The 21619-nt window shown below is 53.9% G+C and overlaps 2 protein-coding genes across 2 annotated transcripts; one reads left to right on the top strand and one right to left on the bottom strand.

Annotated features, from left to right (window-relative positions):
* Positions 1-228: 228 nt before the first annotated feature.
* PARP3 (poly(ADP-ribose) polymerase family member 3) lies at positions 229-3790 on the bottom strand. The gene is given in 12 exon segments (XM_075432814.1): positions 229-398; positions 508-654; positions 869-1092; positions 1287-1375; positions 1500-1667; positions 1799-2025; positions 2241-2376; positions 2748-2921; positions 3347-3469; positions 3610-3668; positions 3671-3766; positions 3769-3790. Coding segments are annotated over 12 exon segments (1635 nt in total).
* A 1756-nt stretch (positions 3791-5546) lies between these two features.
* Positions 5547-20644, top strand: RBM5 (RNA binding motif protein 5). The gene is made up of 24 exons (XM_075432316.1): positions 5547-5684; positions 5825-6287; positions 6537-6698; positions 8650-8719; positions 9201-9274; positions 11622-11705; positions 12401-12461; positions 12623-12688; positions 12823-12983; positions 13912-14009; positions 14459-14546; positions 14761-14838; positions 14922-14994; positions 15518-15603; positions 15939-16017; positions 16281-16372; positions 16910-17074; positions 17548-17694; positions 17774-17845; positions 18297-18476; positions 18685-18759; positions 19227-19324; positions 19402-19531; positions 20016-20644. Exons 1-24 carry the CDS (start codon positions 5668-5670, stop codon positions 20139-20141), a joined length of 2745 nt encoding a protein of 914 aa, XP_075288431.1. The 5' UTR covers positions 5547-5667; the 3' UTR covers positions 20142-20644.
* Positions 20645-21619: the final 975 nt, after the last annotated feature.

Genomic DNA, 21619 nt, shown 5'->3' with positions numbered 1-21619 from the left:
CCTCCCGTCCCTGCTCCACACCCACCTCGCCGGGCAGGAAAGCGCCGGCACCACGCGGTACGAGGCACGGTGTTTTTATTCACGCTCAAAGCACGCTCTGTCCCCACGCCAGCCTGCCCCTTGCCCAAGCCCCAGGTAGGGTGGCTGGAGAGCCCGGACCACTGTGCTGCGGGCTGGTGGGCACCAGCAGCAGGCGCTGGGACGGGGCCGCGGGGTGCCCGGGCACCCTCAGAAGCGGAGCTGGATGAGGTAGCGGATCCGGCACTGGATTTCCTGGTAGATGAGGTACTCGCTCTGGCTGCAGGACGAGTGCCTGTAGGCGGGCATGGGGATGGGCTTGCCCTGGCACACCAGCACCTTCTTGCCGTCCAGCAGCAGCTCCTCATCCTGTGCGGGGTCTGGGCAAGGAGACACCCCCCACCACCATGTCAGGTCCGAGATCCGGCCTCCCTCCCCACCACCCCGTGTCCCTCGCAGCCCCCGCACCCCCTCCCGCCCCGGGCTCACCGGGCTCTGTCTGGCTGCAGGCCAGGACGCTGTCGTAGCCGGCGGGCGGCTGACACAGCGTGGGGTCGTCGCAGGTGACATGGCAGGGCTCGCCCAGGGCCACCTCCGTCAGGAACATGATGCTGACCTTCTTGGACGTGCAGCCCACTGCTGTGGGAGAAGGGGATGGAGATGATGGCACCAGCCCTGGCGTTCCCATGAGGTTGTGCCCAGGCCACCCCGGCATGCAAGGTCCGGCTGGCACAGCAGGGAAGGGGCTTGGCATGCCCACCGCTGCCTGCCAGCGGGTCTGCGAAGGCAGCCGGGCTTGCGTAGACCCTGCAGGCATCCCAAGCAGCCCTGCCCATCGCAGGACCGTCACTGTAGCAGGCTGACTTGCTGTTCTCAGAGGTGAAGTAGATGCCCTTACCCAGGCGCCCGCCGGCCTGGGGCGTGATGCGCAGCCCGCTCTTCAGGATGGCTGCCACCACCGCCACCGTGGTGCCGTGCCAGAGCAGGCGCCGATGCTCCAGGAGGTCGTGGCCTTTGAAAAGCATGTCCTGGAGAGATGCAGAGCTATGGGGGCGGTCACGGAGGGAGACGTGGGTGCCTGGGGGTGGGGGACTGCCGCCCGACCCCCTCATTCAACCCCAGTGCCAGGCTGGAGGGGCAGAGGGGTGAGGGCCTGCTTGTCCCTGGCCAGCTGGGCTGAAGCCCCCCTGGGTGGAGAAGCCCAGAGCCATAATGCCGTCCTGGGTGCAACTGGGACTTCCCCACTGCGGGACGGGGATAATCATCTCCTCCTTCTCACCTCGCCATCTCGGGCCACCTGCCAGAGAGGCAGAGGACGTGGAGTTTGCGCCTGGTCTGTCATGTAGTTTTGGGTGAGCTGCCAGGGAGGGAGGCAGGAAGGCAGTGTCACCTCGGGCAGCCATCCCCACAATGCCCGCGGTCCCCCTGGGCAGTGGGGACCTTCGGGTGCCTGCAGGCCCAGCATTGTTGCTCCCAGGCACAAGCAGCATCTGGTATTCCCGGGAAGCTGGGTCCAGCAGGGAGAGCTGGCAGCAGAGCAGGGCGTAATCCTGGTCCAGCGGATGGGCGACTTCCTCCTCCTCCTCCTCCTCCTCCTCCTTCACCTTCTGTGCCTGCAGGCTTTGTGTCACCTCGATGTCGGCCAGCACCTGGCAGGCACAGAGCGGGGACATCCTCAGTGCTGGGCACTGTGCCGGGGGACCAGGGCAAGCCCAGTCTCCTGCCAGCAGGAGCCCTCCTCAGGGAGGGAAGCCACCCGCCTGGTGCCCTGGCATCTCACCAGCAGCATGTCCTTCTTGGCACACAGCAGGTCAGGGGAGTTGATGGGGGCTGGCCGTGCCCGCCCGAAGTTATGGGGGATGATGGTGTAGAAGCTGGAGGAGAGGTCCTCCAGGTGGGTGGCCTGAGGGGGCTGCTTCTGCAGTGCTGCCTCCAGCTCCTCCAGCGCCTTGAAGCCCCTTGCAATCTGCTGCTTGCTGAGCTTCCCCAGCAGCATCTTCTTCACGTCTGGCCGGGGGGACGGGGGAGGCGTGAGTGAACCCATGGGCCCTGCTTGCCCCACAGCTACTTCTAATAACCTCCAGCATCCCCACAGGCAGCCGGCATGAGGGGTCCACAGTCCCACCACATGCCAGGCTGGCAGCGGAGATGCTCTAATATCCACTGGCACCTCTCCCTCATTCACCTCCCCACCTGTACCCCCCAGAAACCCCATCACCTACCAATATTCATGGTCTGCATGGCATCCTGGAACATGTCGCTGCTGAAGATGAGGGACACCAGGTCCTGGGTGACTTTGTCCAAGGTGCAGGGCAGCACTCGCTGCTTGCAGACCTTGTCCCCATCCACACCATCCACCTGCAGACCCCCAACATCACCACGCCGCCTGCGAGCCCGTGGGAGGCTGCGGGGGCACAGCACCAGGGCTGCCCCTGTCGGTGGGGACAGCCTGGTCCCCAGGCAGCAGAGCAACGGGCAGCCACTGCCTCCATTTTCCATGGCCAATGCCACCCAGATGCCCGTGACTCTCGGTTAGGATGCTCTCCAGCCCCATCTCAACCCGTTAGCCCAAATCTCTGCCCACAGGCTGTTTCAGCTTACACCCAGACCCCCTCCGAAACCCACCTGGTCCTGCTGACCCATTTAGGTGTTCTGGTGGGACATGAGGACCACCCCACCGCGATGTCACCCTGGCTGCCCACCACACTCACCCCAAGGGCCACCTCCGCCTCCTGCCCAGCCCCTGGCTGCACCTCGATGAGCGTGTGCTTCCCTGGCTGGGCCACGAAGTTCTCCCTTGCTGCCCAGCTGTTCTTGGTCTTCTCCCGAAACTTCTTCTCAAAGTCCTTCTTGGCGGTCTCCAGCGAGGCAGAGGGCATGAGGTTAGACTGGCCCACCTCCCCCTGGCAGCAGATGGCAGTGGTCAGGACCCTCCCCATAACCCTGCTCCATCAGCCCGTGCCAGGGCGAGCAGCCCGGGAGCAGGGGGGCTGCCATGGGTGGGCTGCGGGCCACTAGCACCGGGTCTGGGTGTTCCTCCAGCTTGGGAGACACCTCAGGACTCCGTGCTGGGGGGTCACATTCACTGCCACCACAGTGATGAGGGGCCACGTCCCTTGGCCCTTGGCCACGCTGACCCTGTTGTGTGGGGGCAAGTCCTTGAAGCCCCCCCCAACAAGGGGATATAGCAGGGCCACTTGGTCAATCCTTTGGGACTGGGAACAAGGGATGGGGACCACCAGGTCCAACCCCGGCCCTTGGGGGTCTCACGGCAGGGTGGGAACAGCCATGGTGGGGGGGACGAGCGGTGCCAAGGTGGACTCATCACACGGCCCCAGCGGCTCCAGATGCTGTAGGCGCCATCATGCTCAGGGAGGTGGATGATGTAGAACTTGTTGTTGTTGGCACTGATGTTGGTCTGGTTCAAGGTGCAGTCATAGTCCTCGTAGATCTACAGAGAGCATCACGGCCTGGGCTGGTACCTGGGCAGCTTTTGGGAATGGGGGTGCAGAGCTGTCCCAGGGGGGAGGCAGCGCGGTCTGCAAGGTCCCCCCATCCCAGCCCTGCTGGGTACCCCAGCCCTGCTCTCACCCGGGTGCCCAGTGCCATTCTCAGGGGGCACAGCCCATCGATGTTGGCAGGGGGCTTGCCTTGGGGGCAGTTTTCAGGGCTGCCAAGGTGGAGCTTCAGGCATCATCATCCTCTTCCCCCTTTGCTTTCTTGCCCCTGCTGTCCGGCTGCTTTGGGGGGACACGTGGCCCCTGGAGGCCATGGCTGAGCTGCCCCTGCAGGCCAGTGCAGCCTTAAACCCCCAGCAAAATCCTTGGAGAGAGGAGACCGGGATGCGAGAGATGCCTCCAGGTCTCTCCCAAGCCCAGTGAAGGGGTGCTTTGGTTTGGGCTCAGGCAGCCCCTCGTCTCCTCTGCCCCCCTGGTCCCAGCCGAGCAGGGGGTGCCGGGGCCAGCAAAGCGGGCAGGAGAGCGGGGAGCAGCTGTGTCCTACCTGCTCCCGCGGCCCGGGGCCAGCAAGCCCAGAGCCAGGCACGGCCGGACCCCTTCGAGGAGCCTCCGGGAGCCCTCGGGCAGGCTGGGCAGCCGGCCGGGAGGCAGAACTTTTTGCCTTGGCAAGAGCAGGCAGCGGCCAGTGACGACAGCGGAAAGAGCTGTCACACCCTGGGCAGCGCAAGCACCCTGTGGCAGTCCTGCCTGTCTGTGTCTCTGCCTGTCTGCCTGCCTCTCTGTCTGCCTGTCTGTCTGCCTGTCTGTCTCTCTGCCTGTCTGCCTGTCTCTCTGTCTGCCTGTCTGTCTCTCTGCCTGTCTGCCTGTCTCTCTGTCTGTCTGCCTCCCCGCCTGCCTGCCTGCCCTGACCCTGCCGCCAGCCGCCCCTCCAGCCAGCCCCCTCGGGCACACTCAGACAGAGAAAACAGCCCTGAAAGCATTAATGCCGGTGTCATTTCACATGTTAAATCCCTTTTCTTGGGCGCCTGCCAGACAGGCAGGGCTGAGGATCAGGCAGGGAGGAGGACGATGGGGAGCTGCGTTAGGAGGTGGCTTGGAGGGTTCGCAGCGATGGCTGCCTGCTGCTGCCCGCAAAGTGCCCTGCTGTCAGGGGTGCAGATCCCCGGGCCGGAGTGGCTGTGCAGCCCATGGGGACGGGTGGCACTGGTCGGCGGCAGAGCTGCCATTCCTGCTGGGGACATGGAGGGGACGGTGCTGCTGGAGCCACAGCACCGGTGGCTCTGTAGCTCGCAGGCTCGGCCACGTCAGCCCAAGGCAGCGCAGGCGAGGGGACTGCCCCGCGTCCTCACTCGGGGCAGAAAATGGGATTTGGCTTTCCGGACGCAGGTTCTCCCCACAGGGAGTGCCGCCCTCGGAGGAGCCCACGCCGGGGCGGTGCGAACATGGGCAGTGGAGGCTGCGAGGGGACAGCAAGATGGTGGCTGGCGTCCAGCCTGGGGGAGGAAAGGTGCTTCCCCGAGGACTGCCTGTTCTTTATGTCTTCTTCGCTTCTCCGTGCCCGGACAGGCAAAAAGCTCCAGCCAGACCTCAGAGCAGCCTGCCAGCGCCCACAGGGGGCTTGTAAGAGAGATGGAGACTGTTCACCAGGGCCTGCAGTGACAGGGCAAGGGGCAGCGGTTTCAGACCGAAGAGGGCAGGGTCAGACTGGACATCAGGAAGCACTGAGTTGTGATGGGGGCGGTCAGGCGCTGGCACAGGCTGCCCAGAGCAGCTGTGGATGCCCCATCCCTGGAGGGGCTCAAGGCCAGGCTGGACGGGGCTTTGAGCAACCTGATGTAGTGAAAGATGTCCCTGCCCACGGCCGGGGGTTGGACTGGGTGATCTTTGCAGGTCCGTTCCGACCCAAACCATCCCGTGACCCCCAGGAGGGCAGGAGGAGGCAAGGAGACAGCGGCCCCAGAGACCCCCCGCCCCGCACTACAACTCCCGGCGTGCCCCGCGGCGGGCGGCCCCTGCGCCTGCGCACCGCGTCGAAACTTCCAGGCGGCGGGCGCGGTGCCCCCTGGGTAGAAGACGGGCAGGCACCTTGGCGCCATTTTGTGGCGAGGGAGTGAGGGCTTGCGTGCGTGTGCTCGGCGCCCGGGGTGGCGGTGAGCGCTGGGCTGCGTGCTTGCGGATCGTGGGCAGCGACATGGGCTCGGACAAGCGGTAAGCGGGGGGGGGGGCGAGGAGAGAGGGGAGGGAGGGAGGGAGGGGGGGGAGGGAGGGATGGGGAGGGGGCGGGCGGGCGATGGTGAGGGTCGCTGCGGGCTCTGCCGGGTCTGAGCGCGGCCCGGTGTGCCCCGCAGCGTGAGCAGGACGGAGCGGAGCGGCCGCTACGGCTCCATCGTGGAGAGGGAGGACCGTGACGAGCGGGAGTCCCGGAGCCGGCGCAGGGACTCTGACTATAAGAGGTCCAGTGAGGAGCGCCGCGGTGACCGCTACGATGACTATCGCGACTACGACAGCCGGGACTACGACAGCCGAGACTACGACAGCCGCGATAGCCGAGACTGCCGGGACTACGACAGCCGGGACTACGACAGTCGCGACAGCCGGGACTGCCGGGACTACGATAGTCGCGACAGCCGGGACTGCCGGGACTACGACAGCCGTGATTGCCGGGACTACGACAGCCGCGACAGCCGAGACTACGATTGCCGAGACTACGACAGCCGGGATTGCCGAGACTACGACAGTCGCGACAGCCGAGACTACGACAGCCGAGACTATGACAGAGACTACGATAGCCGCGATTACGATAGCCCTGAGGTGAGCGGGGGGACCGCTGCAGCGGGGGGCCCGGTCCGAGCCCTCCCGGGGCAGCCCGGTGCCGGGGTGGGAGTCTGGGTGGGTGTCAGTGGGGGTCTGGGCGGGGCGTGGGGGGCGGCTTTGAGCTTGGTGGGGGGCCTGGGGCCGTCGGGACCGCACCCGGGAGGGGTGGCGGCGCGGGGGGCGGTGGTTTGGTTCCGCTGTGGCGGCGCGGCGTTGCGGGGCTAACTGTGGGCGCTGGCTTCTCAGAGGGAGCGGGAGCGGGAGCGCAGGAACAGTGACAAATCAGAAGATGGCTACCATTCCGATGGCGACTACGGCGAGCACGACTACAGGAACGACATTAACGATGAGAAAGAGAGCAAAACCATCATGTTGCGGGGCCTCCCCATCACGGTTACGGAGAACGATGTAAGTAGCCGGGAAGGGGCTTCGCTTTTCTCGCGCCGGGGAGAGTCTGTGGCGTGGCATCGGCAGGTCTGCGCCGTAGTTGCTGCTGCCATTTTGTTGAAAGCTGCATCATGGTGGCCCCCTCTCCAGCGTGTTGGTCGCGCTGCCATTTTGAATCCTAAAAGGATTTAAGCTGTCACTGTTAAGTAACAGGTCAGTTGAATGTTAACCAGTGTCTTTGAAACCGAGCAGCCTGTGAATAGTCTTTTTTTCATGCATGTTTGGATGCTTTCCCTAAGAGTGTATTTTAAACTACTTGCTCATTTCGATATAGGAGGGAAGGGGCAGATTGTTTTTGTTCTCCCCCCCACCTCTGGGAGGGGGAGGGAGACAGAGGCAGAGAGGAGGCACCTACCTGAATTTTCTGAGGTCTTTTTTGAGGCCAGAAGTTCTAGCTGGGGGGGTTGCACACACAGCTCCACAGCTGAGTACAGCCCTGCACAGAGCTGCATTGTGTGGGTGCAGCTGGGGAAGTCATAAAATGGCTGCTGCGGAGCTGGCAGAGCAAGTATAAATGAGCTTGGTGAATGGTTAGCTAACATTGCTTCATAGATACTGAAGGTGATCAGCTCTGAGCTTTTTTTTATTTTTTTTTAAATTTTTTTCTTCCTTGCTGGATTATTTTGGTTACCAAGCTACAAGGCCGTTAGTTGAAGGGCAAGGGGGAGCCCTGTAAAAGCTGAGCTATTCCAGTTTGTTTTCAGGCAGACTCCACCTCTGCCTCCGAGATATTTGTGCATTGCTAACATAGAGAGCCCTTTTGCACCATTTCTGCAATGGATTTTTTTTTTTTTTTGCTTCCCTTGATTATTCACTGTATTAATATTGAGCGTTCCTTTTAATCATCCTGCGCTGGTGTCATATTTTCATAAGTGCTTGATAAAGCGTAGGCTCCTGCATCCATGTGAGACAACCCGGTCAGGCATTACAGGGAACACTTCAGAACAATTTCTTTCTGAGGTATTAACGTTGTAGCTTTACAGTTGTGCAAGTAAGTAGCATAATTTATGGGGAAGTTTAAATCTGGACTCATCTGATGCATCTTGGAACTGTTGTTTTCTTAAGTTAGCGTTAGTTCAATGCTTCTGATTGTGTACATATTTTTCAGCTTTTTCCCCTTTTGGCATGAAAAAAAGCTACTTGCACTGAAGATACGGCTTCCAGTCAGCATGTAAATGGGCAACTTCAGTTTTGAGTCTGCTAAGCAGCCCTGTTGTGTGTAATGTAGTTTGAATTCTGTAAGAGCTGCTGAAAAACCTCCTTTTGTATTCTGCTCTGACGTGAAAAAAATGTTAGCGTGTTTTTTACCTGCATGCCTCCCCACAGGAATTCATGTAGCCTGTGCCACAACTTAAGCAGCTTTGTTACAGCTGAAGAACTGACGTCTCTAGCTTTTTCTTTGACAATACATTTTTCACAAATCTACTTTATCTTCTGAAAAACAGAAGGGGAAGTGTTAGAGGATGGGCACTGTAGCATGAGGCTTAAGAATACGTATGTCATGGAGCCTCACAGTATAGTGTTCTTGTTCTTTGCTAGGAGCCGGGAGTATTAGATATGCAGGGAGAGGGATGCTAGTAGTGTTCTTTGTAAACACTGTGGAGCAAGCACAGTGTTTGCCAAATCTTGCCCAAAAAACCTTGGAACACAAGATTGTAGGGATTCATACTCTGGATGATTCTGTGGCATAAGTGCTACACTAAACCAACTGTCATCTTCAAAGGACTGTGGGTTCTCTGGTGCTTGTTAGTCTCCTGTTAGGTTCTCCATAAAGGTTTTCTCTGAGGTAGTGTTGAGAATTCTATGTTTCTGTGTGCCTCTTGCATATACTGTAAGGTAGGTTCATCCTGTGACTGTCCTTGCTGTCTGCCAAGATGTGGAAATTTAACTGTCTGATTAAAATCTCACGCAGATTCGGGAGCTTATTGAGTCCTTTGAAGGTCCTCAGCCTGCAGACGTGAGGCTGATGAAGAGAAAGACAGGTGAGAGCTCTTAATCCAGTTTTTGACATCGCCTTCCTCTTCCCCAGCCCAAAAGAGTATCCACAATTGTCCCTAAACTGCAAGCACATTCAATTAAAAAAAAAACAAAAGGTTTGCCATGGCTAAGGAATGTGGCTTTTTGGAAGACTTTTTAGATAGCTGGTCAACATGTTAAAAGAAGTCTGTCTACAGGGGGTTTTCTTAACAGGTATTGGTAAGTAATAATAGTATAAACCCATTTAATAGTATGTAGTCTGTTGCATGGTTACCTTTAAACATGGATTCAAGTCGAGTGAAATGTAGCCAGTTAAGGGAGCTTGGTTCCTTGCCATGGCAAAATAACAAGCAGATCCCAGCAGTTGACGTCGCATTTGTAAAGCTGCTTTGTCATGAAGTAATGAAGCAGTTGGAGAGAGATTCACCTGTTTTAAAGGAACTGACTAACACAAGTATCCCGTCTATATCTGAATGCTGTCTCTAGGTGTAAGCCGTGGTTTCGCCTTCGTGGAGTTTTATCACTTTCAAGATGCTACCAGCTGGATGGAAGCCAATCAGGTTGCTTCACTCACCAAGTCTAGATATTCCTGAAAATGGAACAAGTCTGTACAGTTTAAAAAAAAAAAAAAAAAGGAAAAAATAAAGGTGGAAGGAGTGGTTTGTTCCATAAGAGTGACTTAAAAGAATAAAAGCTTTGTATATATTAAAATTTATAACAGTAGGACAAAATGGCAGGTAAAATTAGGAGCGAAAATTGGCTAGTTTGAGCACTCCCTGGTAAAATGTGCCATTGTTTTAAATGACTTGGTTTTGATTTAATTGGCTCATGAAGGTTAAGCAGGTAATGCTCAGAAAGTCCTAACTTGTTTCCACCTGAGATTTCTTTCTCTGTTGCTAGAGAAAGCACCAGATCTCTGCATTACACTGGTATTAACCCTGAATGAGAAGTGTCAGTTCATGGCAATAGTGCGTTCCCCTAGTTAAAGAGGGGAGAACTGGCTCTTCAGAGGAAAAGCATGTTTATTCCAACGAAATTTGGTAGAGAGTGATTTCTTGCATATGTTATGCTGTGTGTTTTGGCTTTTGTGGAGTATGACTTGATAAGGAGCCAAAATGCACTAGGAGTCCTCTAGTTTCTTTGCCAATGAGCTTTTCCTGTTGCACCGCAAACAGTTTCACTGGCTTTTGCTCCCTTCTGAATATTCATAATCTGTTTTAACAACAGAACTTCAAAATACTGTCAAAGTGAGCAAAGTGTATCAAGCCTTTAGATTTTTTTTTATAACACAGTATTTGATGTGAAGGTCCCTGGGCAGCATGAGGAATGCATTTCTGCTCTGTTGGTGTTACTCGTAAAGAAATGGCACCGTGATGGGATTTGCAGGCGGTTAGCTCCAGCAGATGTCATGTGCCTTGTGCTGGGGTAGGGTTTCACGTGTCCCATACCATGGGTGGTTTGCCCAGTTGCCCAGTCGGAGAGCAGCGCTCAAAATCTGTTTTCCTGATGTGCTGCTCGGTAAGGTTGGTGGATGCAGTGGGAGGATTTATATAAAAAAATTAGTGCTGAGCGTGTTTTCAGACACAAGATAATTTTAATATATACAAAGCTGTACTGATGCATAATTTATTGAAACATATTCAAATTCACTCTGGTAACCAGCCACCCTAGTAGCAGGGAAAATGTAGAATCTCCCCAGCAGCCCGGTTGCTGACTGTTAGATAAAGAATGATGTATTGCAACTGTGCCAGCAGCTTTGTTTCTATGTGTGCATATCCAGTGAGTGCTGGGCCCTCCAACCCTCCCTCCTGCCGGTAGGAGAAAATGGCTTTGCCCTATTTAGTTGTGCAGAATGTGAGAGCCTTATTCATGCTACGTGCTAGATCTGTGTCAGACCATGTTACCAGAAAAGCCACCAATCCTGGCACTTCTGTGGTACCTCTGCAGTAAGCCAGCCTGCTGTAAAAATAGTTCTATTGAAATGTCTGGGGTTCAGCCTTTAATACGCACTTCCTCAGACGCACTTCCACCTGTTTGACTGAAATACGTTGATGGCCATATTTGAAAGGGCATTCTGCATACCCACGCTTGGCAAAGTGTGAGGCTGAGAATCAAGGCTGCTTAAGTAGATGTAAATTTCTGACTCCTCTAAAGTTAGAGTGAGAGGATGTGCTGAAAGCATTATGAACTTTTCCTACCCCTGGAGAAGCTTCACTTGCAGTCTAGTTACCCATTTTGGAGAGCTCCTGCCTGAATGAAGAACACAAACGTCTCGTGCAGGCTTCCAATTGAACTGATGCTTTAGTCAAAGGAAACCACTCTGAGTAACATTGCTGTTGATGGCACTTGTAATCCAGCCTCCAAGAAGTCTAAGCAGGGTCCCTTTGGGCAGAGTTACTGTATTTTCAAAGGGACACTTCGGAAGAAAGTGCTTCGAAAAGTAATGCAAATGTGGTTAAAAGGTCTGGGGTGTTTGGAGTAGGGGAAGAAGTGAAGCAGTCACCTAAGGACATGTTTAAAAAGTCGCTCAGTGCTATACCAGAAGTGAATAGAAATGTGGGGGCAAAGAGACTCCTAAAGATGTGTTAATCCTGAATGCAGCAGCTTAGGACTTTGTCTCCTTCGAGACACTTCCTGGTTCCATGTCAGCGTTTAGTGTGTGGCAGCTTTTTCAACACTCCCTGATTCCGTTTATCTTTGCTCCACATCCCATTCTCTTACTGCCCTCGTCCTCCTCTCTGCAGGATTGGATGGGCAGGGTGTAGGTGGCGGTGGTTGTCCTCCACATCCTCCCCATATGTTGTCCATTTAATTCAAGAGCACTGATTCCTCCGAAGGGTGCTCTGCCATGGGAAAATGCACGTGTGTGCCTCGATACAGGAATAACTGAAAACACTTTTTTTGCAGAAAAAGCTGGTGATTCAAGGGAAGCAGATTGCGATGCACTACAGCAACCCCAGGCCTAAATTTGAAGACTGGCTTTGCAGCAAGGTAGAGTGCCTGTTTTTATCGGAGGGCGTTTGTCTTAGCTCTTCGCCAGCTCAGTGGTTTGAACACAGTGGTACAATTCAGACCCAGCCGTACTGCTGGTCCGTATGACATCATAGGAATGGTGAGGTACAGGAGTGAGAAGGTGGTGTAGCTCTGGTGGCAGAGTAGATGAGTGACGGAGGTGTTGCCCCAGAAGACACAGAGTTTGGGCAGTGAGCTGTACTAGAATATGAAATCGTTAGGTGATGACTAGCATTGAATTGTTGCTGGTCTGCTACATGCTGCTACGTGCTCCTTGTTTGACCAGCCCCAAGTGGATATGATTTAGTAAGGTGAAGACCAGGCTGTTTCGTGAGGCCTCAACTACACTTTTTGCCCATAAAGTCAACTTGTTTTCCAGCCTGTGTTTAATATCCTGGTTTTGAGGTAGTTACTATGCGTGGGATTGTGAGTTGAAGACCACACAGTCCTCAACTTACTACTAATAAAAAGTAAATAGTTCATGAGGATTAGGGAAAAGGTTGCTGGGATGTTCTGAAAAGCAGCTGTGGCTTTCGCTATTAATTGGTTATTCTGGTGGGTTTAGATTCATTATGTTACTTTGTGTGAATGTCTAGTTTTTGTTACTGTACAGCAAAGGCCAGCATTGTTACCAGTTAGCTGAGTTCTTACTAGGCTTCTCTTGTTCCTTGTAGTGCTGCCTGTACAACTTCAGGAGGAGACTAAAATGCTTCCGCTGTGGCGCAGACAAAATCGGTACGTAACATTGATCTGTTTGGCTGTGTTTGATTTTGTGGTAAACTTTCTGCCCTGTGTGAGAAACAGAGGTCACTGTACGTCTCAGTCTGGCTTGTGAAATGCTGAGTTTGAGTGAATGAGCCATACTGTGACTAAAATATTTTCCTCTTCTTATGAAGATTCAGAACAGGAGGTACCACCTGGAGCAGCGGAAGCCGTTCAGTCTGTGGATTATTACTGTGATAGTAAGTTATCTTTGACTTATTGTATAATGTGAAATGCAGACATGGGTACTAAAATCCTTCCTGTACCTCAGACTGACCCCTGAAGAACTTGAAGTACTCTGGAGAGCTAATGTCATACTTTCTTTTCTTCTCAGCCATCATTCTCCGAAACATTGCTCCTCACACAGTAGTGGAGTCCATCATGACTGCTTTGTCTCCATATGCATCTCTGGCAGTCAATAATATTCGTCTTATCAAAGACAAGCAGACTCAGCAGAATAGAGGCTTTGCGTTTGTGCAGCTGTCTTCTGCCATGGTGAGGACCTTACTGATGGGTTGGAGGGGAACAGCTTGTTGATGTGTTTCTGTAGCTGAAGCGTTTGGAGCCTTGAGTTGTCTGAAGGACAGCCCCAGTTCACCAGGGTTTAATTGACAGTGTGTCAGTCTTTCATCATTAGATGCAGTTTGGGAAGAGGTGGTAGGTTGTGAGCACATTGGAGAGCTATTTTTGTAGCAGAATGCTGTTCTGGGTTGAAGGCTGATGTCGCGCTTGGATCATAAAAACAATGGTCTGGGATCATACTTTGATGAGAGGTTCAGGACGGGGGCATATGATGTGGGAGAAGGTGCCTGCAGAATTGGACTGCTTCTACCTTGAGAAGGGGGAGGAGGGGGATCTTGCTGCTCTCTGCAGCATCCAGTGGGAGGGTGTAGGAACAGCAGAGACATACGCTTTTTGAGGCTACACAGGGGTAGGACAGCAGGCAACAGCCATAAATTGAAACGTGGGAAATTGCAGTGAGGTACAAGGAGAGGGTCAGATACTGGCACAGGGTACCTGAAGGGCGATAGAATCTCTGTTCTTGCATGTACTAAACTCGATCAGCAACATGAGCTGTTTGAACCTGCTTAAGGCAGACAGTTTCTTGTTGGATGAAAGCGAGTGCCTGATCTCAGTCTTTGCTGGCCTCCCTTCTAGAGTAATTTGGGGCAAACACTGGCTTAATAAAGCTAAGACTTTTAGAGGATGTTTAATTCTCAGTGGCCCGGGGACCCCGTATTATTTGCGTGTGGTCTGTGATCGGTCCCATTGTGCTCTTCCAAGTGCGTATGGCGTGAGGAGATGGAGGTGTTCTTACAGCTTTAGCTGCTTTCAGTGGCTGTATGTGAAAAGCTGGAGCTCTGAGAACTTGTGTCCTCCTCAGTAACCTGCCTTTCATAATAATGTGTATTTCTTATTGTAGGATGCTTCTCAACTGCTGCAGATTTTACAAAGTCTTCAGCCACCATTAAAAATTGATGGCAAAACAATTGGTGTCGACTTTGCAAAGAGTGCCAGAAAGTGAGTTGCAATAGCAGTTAATTTTTTTTGATCCCTTCTCCCTCCCCACCCCCCCCAGAGATGTGTTGTTGTCACCCAGGCTATTTCTAAGATTGCTGTCACTTTAAAGTTTTGCTTACCTGAAGTGTCATGTTGCATGCATCCTGCTTTTCACTGCACGAGGAGAGTGAAAGCAGTGTTTCCTACCACCCGTATTTCCAGTCCTCTGAAGATAGCATCGTAACTGCTTGTGTACACGGCACGCTTGTTTCCTTGGAAACCTGGTGACTTCTTACTGACTGTACAACAGTGAACCTAAAGCTCCTTTACTTGCCAAGCAGTGCTTTGTCTCATTCATTACAATCAGAATGTTTTATAACTGCTAAGAAATTCATGCGTACCTCCTTGCATAGGGAGGCACTTCAGAAAAAAGCAGTGTTTACTCAGATGCATGATTTTTGTGGTTACAGAGACTTGCTTCTCCCAGACGGTAACAGAGTCAGTGCCTTCTCTGTGGCAAGTACGGCCATTGCTGCAGCTCAGTGGTCATCCACACAGGTATGATTTGGAGGCTGTTGCTCATAGTCCTGCTTTCCTGAAAGTGAAAATGTAGCGCATGTGATCTCACTGTTGCTCGCTTGTTTGGTTGAACTGACCAAAGCTACTGTGACACATGTGCTCTGACAGTTAGGCTGGAGCCTAAGCAGTGTTGAAATTCTTAAAATGTGGTCACTTACCTATCCCTGACAAAAATTGCCTCCTCGAATTTCAGCCACAGACTGGAGAAGGCAGCACCCTTGACTACAGCTACCTCCAGTCAGGACAGGATGGCTACACACAGTATGCTCAGGTTAGTAGTGGCAGTTGTGCCCTAGCTGGTAGGTGGTTGTAGTTTGGGCATCTGCTAATCTTGTAATTTGTTTCCCTTCACAGTATTCCCAGGATTATCAGCAGTACTACCAAAATCAAGGAGGAGTGTTGGACACAGACACAGCTACCATATCAGGTAGTACTTTTGACACGCGGGAGATGCTGTTTGTAATGATGATTTTGCAATAGCGGTATTTTGCCTTAGCCTTTATGTTAGTTTGCTGGGTAAAGGGAGACTTGGCTCATTTTGCTCTCAGGATGTCTGAGTATGTGTTACTAGAGAACCATAACAAATTCGTTCAAGTGGGACCTCTAGTCTGCGAGATGAGAGAGCAGCCTCTGTTCTGACTATTGACAGAAGCCTTGAACTCTCAAGAACTGTGTGAGCAGCTCTAGACAAATCTTCAGTGCTAGCAGCGGTCAGAGGCCGGGAATCACTGACTTTGGGAGCAGACTAATTCCTCCTGAAAAGGAAACTATTCCTTGTCTGGGTAGAAAATACCCACTATGTATCTGTCTCCTTTTGAACATTTATTGCCTTGTTTGGCTGCTGGAGCTGGAATTAGGAGCTGAAATTGTAAACAATGTAATTTTAGCTCTAGGATGAAGTACTGTTTTACAGATTAGTTGGCTTATCCATTACTGCTCTCTGTTGGCAGGAGCTCCAGTCACTACCACCACAGCTGCAGTTGTGTCCCAGAGTCCTCAGTTATATAATCAACAGACAAACTCACCTGACTCTCCGGTAATTACAGTGCTAATTACTCCTCGCTTTCAACACCAGTGTTATGTGGGATATCTGGCTTAGCTGTGGCCTTTGCTCTTTAAAGTGGGGGGTACAGCAAAGCTACTGAGTGTCCACGGGTTAGTCAAAGTGCTTGTGTTTGTAAGTCATCTGCCATTTCTTTTCTGTGATAGTGTTGTTCTTTGTGAAAGGTGAGTGCTGAGTGTACTGGTGAAGAGGAGCTAGCTGCTGCGTGTGTGGTGTGGGCTGCTCATGCCTTGGCTCACTGTCCTTGTTTTCTTGCGCCTCGGTGACAGATTTTTCTAATTGAGGTTCCTGGTTTTGGGTTGTTTCAGACACAATCAGCAGCACCTACTACTAGCACTCAGGCACAGACGGCTCCCCCGACTGGCGTCGTCCCTGGAACCAAGTACGGTAAGCAGTCGGGTTGCTTCTGGGGACAGGTATCTGTCACTGTATAGCAAGAGAGAGACTTGGCTTTGGCCGCATGCTTTGTCACTGTATGTCAGCGGTGAAGCTGTCCCTGGAGACTGTACTCTGCACGGGTGATTAAGAGCCCTTTACAGGCATGTCTGCCGTCGTGGCTGCTAATAATCAGCATTTTACCGGAAATGTAGAAAGATACCTGTCTGAATTCGACTGGAACGACCATGTCCCACACTTTAATTTTTTTGCAGCTGTCCCTGACACTTCCACCTACCAATATGATGAATCTTCAGGATATTATTATGATCCTATAACAGGGCTCTACTATGATCCTAATTCCCAGGTAAACACAAGTTCTTCCCAGCTGTTATAACTGTTAAGGTCCATTAGTTCCCCCTCTCTCATCATATGACTGACATTAACTTTGAGGTGCACCAAATACCAGATGCAGCAGATGACTCTCAGCGGTGTGCCTAGGACTGAGACTTGACCAGTCTGGTGTAGCCCTTCATTTCTCTCCTTTCCTTAATTTTTCTCACAGTTTGGCCCATATAGGATTAGCACTTGTCACAGACACTGTAATTGAACTATTTCATAGAGGAGTCCCCAGCAAAGTGCGCCCAGCTCTGGGCTCTAGTGGCACGTCTTGCAGGAGAGGTAGAAGGTTCTCCACAGTGCCACTGGGCAGAACACCTGTGTTTGGAGATGGAGGCTTTGGCCACTTCATGCCTTTTGACTCCTTGTGGAGTCTGCAAAACTCGTTTGGGCTCTACAGAGTGCCTTCCCATTTGATGTGGTAGTCTGAATCGGATTGGGTTCTCCCTTGGACGCTTAGCTTCTATGAGGCGTCTAACTGTCTGGCTCGTTTTTCCTCCGGCAGTATTACTACAATGCCTTAACCCAGCAGTACCTTTACTGGGATGGCGAAAAGGAGACCTACATGCCTGCTGCAGAAGGTGTCGCGTACCAACAAACAGCTACCACAACCACCACCAAAGAAGTGAAGGAGAAGAAAGAGAAGCCTAAAAGTAAAACAGCTCAACAGGTAAAAGACGAAATGGGATTGTAACTGGGCTAAAGTGTTCCGTGGAATGGGATAATAGTTCTTCTTTTTCATAACAAAGGAAATCCTAGGTTATTCAGTGGGGTGCATGCCTGCAATTTGCAGGGATTGTAGAGGGGCGAGGAGAGGTGGAGTTGGCAAGGCTTCAGTACAGAAATAAGCTCTGCATAGGAGGAGCGCATATGGCATTGTGCCAGGACCAGTGGGAGTAGAACTGAGCTGTCACTTAGAGGATTAGATTGATAAGAAGGGTTCATACAGTAAAACAAGCAAGCTGCGGTAGCTTTGAACACTGCATGCAGGGGAACAGCTGCACTACATCCAGTGTCCTGTGATATAAAAATAAAAGGCAGTGGGTTGGCTTGTTCTGGAAACTGTGTTCAAGATTGAATCCGTGTCGTAGCAGATTGATAGCTGTGAGGGGAGTTGTCTCAGCAAACCACTCTGCATTTCAGATCGCTAAAGACATGGAGCGCTGGGCAAAGAGTTTGAACAAGCAGAAGGAGAACTTCAAGAATAGCTTCCAGCCACTGAGCACCAGGGAGGAGGAGCGGAAAGAATCAGCAGCTGCAGATGCAGGCTTTGCCCTCTTTGAGAAAAAGGTGAAGGTGCTGGCAGTTGTGTGGAGCGGGTGTGGTACAGCAGAGAGCTCGGTGCTCATGGCATTGTTGTCTTATCCAGGGAGCTCTGTCTGAGAGACAGCAGATCTTGCCAGAGGTGATGAAAAATGGGGACGATGACAATCCGCTGAAGGTGAGTGTGAGAAACCTGACAAGGTATTCCCAAAGGTTGCTGGTAAAGCCGTTTAGATGAGGTCTGGTAGATACTTGCTTTCCAGCCTGGATTTTGGCAGCATCATCTGCAAAAGGCTGTAGTGGTTACAGTGGTCTGGTGCACGTGCAGTAGGCTGGGTGGCTGAGATGCGCTGAGGAAAGCTGTGACGACTTCTAGCCTGAAGAGCTCAGTTGAGGTTTTGAGGTTTCTGAAAACGCTGTACTCAAATTATTGTTTGGCCAGTGGGAACCAAGTCTTGCAGCTGCCGTAGTGTGTGGTTCTTTTGAGTTGCATTTCGTCCTTGGGAAGGAGAGAGCGATGCCTCTCCTGTGCAGCAGACACATCTGCAGCCTGTGCGCTCCCTTGCTGTTCTCTGCTCGGAACCGCGGTGACGCCGTTGCACTCCCGTAACGCTGTCCTTCCTTCCTAGCGTGGCCTCGTGGCTGCCTACAGTGGTGATAGCGATAACGATGAAGACTTGCTGGAGAGAATGGAGAATGAGGAAGAGAAGCTGACTGACTGGAAGAAGATGGCGTGCCTGCTGTGCAGAAGGCAGTTCCCAAACAAAGATGCTCTGATTCGGCACCAGCAGCTGTCCGACTTGCACAAGGTAGTTGCGCTATGCTGCCAGGAAGGTACTTGGTTGCCATAATTCAGTGTGTAAATTGAAGCCACGATGCGTGGTGCTGTTGGGAAAACTTCCTCTTAAAGCACACATAGTTGTGGGTGGACTGCTGCCCTCCCAGAGGCCAGCTACTTAATGTAAAAAGAGCTGTTGTGCATTTCATGTCGTTAATGTGAGTCTCTTCTTGCTTCAGCAAAACATGGATATCTACAGGAGGTCAAAGCTTTCAGAGCAGGAACTTGAAGCCTTGGAGCTACGCGAGAGAGAGGTCAGTGTTGAGATGAGCTAATGGAAAACCTGCGCAGATGATACGTTGAGCTCTCCTTGTCCTGACACACGTTGCTCGAGATAATCCCCGTAAGCCAGCCCCTTCTTGGGTCGACGTTCAGAGCTGTGCTGTTACGCAGAGAGAAGTGTCCCATATCCTGCAGCTGCTGCTTAGCAGTGAAGGTTCCCTCAGCTCAGGGCTGCCAGGCTGGGACCAGAAACCTTCGAGTGGCAACCAGCAGCTACTCCCGCAGGTGTTGGGGCCAGGCTCTTCTTACCCCCGTGCAGGTTCTGGTGTGCTCCAGGGACTCGAGTTTGAGGTTTCCCTTTCTGTGGTGTTAGTCGAGCCACGTTCTAGCAGGCTGCGATGAACAGCTTTCTGTAAGAGCAAGTGTTTAGTGTACTTCCATAGCTCAAAGATGGACACAAGTGTCTTTGAATCATACTAAATCTGATTACCTCGTGCAGATGAAGTACAGAGACAGAGCAGCTGAGAGGCGGGAGAAGTACGGCATCCCGGAGCCCCCCGAGCCGAAGCGCAAGAAGGTCTACGACGCTGGCACAGTGTATGTATCCGCAGGCTCCTCGGCGGTTGTTGCGTACACGATGAGCAGTTGGGTTAACTCCTCTCTCCTTCCTGCAGGAATTACGAGCAGCCCACCAAAGATGGCCTTGACAACAGCAACATAGGCAACAAGATGCTGCAGGCCATGGGCTGGAGGGAAGGTTCGGGCTTGGGAAGAAAATGTCAGGGCATCACAGCACCCATTGAGGTAAGTGGCGATGGGTGCTCCCTGGGTGAGGCTGGGTGCCTGCAGGTTTTTCATCCAGCAGCGCTCGCTGCGGAAGGTGTCTCGTGGAAGAACCTGTGCCATCGCAGCAAAACTCCCTCTGCTCCCAAGAGCTCCCGCTCCTGTTTGACCAGTCGGATGCTGAAGCTGGGGCAGGCAGGGCTGTGTGTCCGTCCTTAGCACGTCTGCTCCCGAGGCGCCGCCGTGTACCCCGCTGCCGCTTAGGGTGGGCTCCTCTCCCTCCGCTGCTGGCTTCCCGGGGTTGCGCTGCTGGGAGTGGTGTTCTGGGCGGTTCCATGCAGCTGCTGCCGGAGTGGAGTGGGAGCGCTGCGGAGCCCGCTGGCTGGGCTGGTGTGGGCAGTCTGGTCTCCTGGTGCTGGTGGCTGTGTGGGGTCCCCGCAGGAGCTGGCGGGTGGCGGTGTGGCCTCTGGCCGCAGGGCTGAAGTGTGTCTCTGTTCTCTTGCAGGCCCAGGTGCGGATGAGAGGAGCTGGTTTGGGAGCCAAGGGCAGCTCCTATGGTGTCTCCACTGCGGACTCATACAAAGACGCGGTGCGGAAAGCCATGTTCGCTCGCTTCACGGAGATGGAGTAACGCGCCCTGGCCCGCGGAGCGCCTGTTAGCCGGAACTGACTGTTAAACTCGGTAGCCTCGGTGGCCCAGCTGTACTCTGGTTATGGTTTAGAGTTGACCATTTCATTCCCTGGACTTTTCCCCCCTCGGCATGTGACGCTGCCGTGAGCGGATGGTTGGAGCTGCCCCGCTTCGTGCTGGGAGCTCCCGGTTGGACCCGAGGGGATGCTGTTCTTTATACGGTCCTGTACATAGTGTAATGTTTTTGTGTTTGAGCGTGTTGTCCAGGGGCCGCTTCTGCCCTCCAGAGCGGGGCCCGGACCCCTCGGCTGTGGTTTCGCACCGTCTCTGCTCTCCTTTTGGTGTAGTCTCTGGCTGTTGGGGTTTGTGTTTTGGTTTTTTTTTTTTGAGAACGTTCCTGTACATTTTGTATGATACTTCTTTGTATAGACTTTTTGAAGACTTTGAATCTAGTTGCCAGTTTGGCTCATTTCCGAAAGAAATACATCCAAAAACGCTCCTCTTCCTGTTGTCGGTGGGTGAACGAAGAGCGAGTTGCCGACGGTGCTTTGCCGTTCGCGGTGCTCCCGCCTCGGGGGGAGACCCCCTCTGCGCCCCGTACCGTGTCCCTGGCTGCGGGAGGGCCGGCTCCCCTCCGTACCGTCCTGGTACCGTCCTGCTGCGGACGCCCGGGTGTTCCCTGGGGGTCGGAGGGGAGGCTCGGGGGGCTGCCGGGGGCGGGGGGTCCCTCGGCGTGTGACCGGGCTCAGCCGCCAGGGGGCGGTCGCGGGCCGTCTGGCGCTGCGGGCCGTGGAGGGGGGGCGTGTCTGTGCGTGGAGCCCCCCGCGCCCGGGGTGAGCGGCTGGGCTCGGGGGGGCAGGGCGAGCGCCGGGCTGCTCCTTGGGTGCTCCCAGAGGACCCTGCCCCACTTCCATCCCCCCCTCCCGCACAGTGGCTGGGGGGTGGGGGGCCTGGTGCACTGCGGCAGGGACCCCCTCCCGCCGTGCCCCCCGGCTGGCATCGCGGCAAAGTGCTTTGCTGCTCTGGGCCGTGCACGGGGGGGTTTGTTTCCCGGCAGGTGGGCTTGGTGGGTCGATAAAGTGCATTTGTGCAGCTCGGCTCCTTCCCAGCCCATCGATCCTCTTCGCAGCGCGTCCTGCTGGCGAGGGGCGATGCCTCAGGCAAGGGGGGGCCCTGCCTGTGGTGGGCACAGCACAGCCTTCTCCTGGCTCCTGCCCGCTTCGCTCCCCCTTTGCTGCGGCAAAGCCCAGCCCCACTACTCGTGGCGGAACGGCTGCAGTGCGGAGCACTTGCCGGGACAACTGCTGGAGGGGGTGCCAAAGTAGGGCCCACTCCTGGGGCAAGGCTGTAATGGGGGTCCTGGGGCCGCAGTCTGCCCCGCATGGTGGATGGGTCAAAGCCACCCTTCCTGGGGGCAGGGAGAAGCAGTGGTGTGGGGGGCACACAGCCCCCCCGGTGCCAGGCGCGCCCTCCAGCCC

The sequence above is a fragment of the Opisthocomus hoazin genome, chromosome 11, assembly GCF_030867145.1.
Source record: "Opisthocomus hoazin isolate bOpiHoa1 chromosome 11, bOpiHoa1.hap1, whole genome shotgun sequence".
NCBI lineage: Eukaryota > Metazoa > Chordata > Aves > Opisthocomiformes > Opisthocomidae > Opisthocomus > Opisthocomus hoazin.
This window is presented reverse-complemented; position numbering and strand designations above follow the sequence as displayed.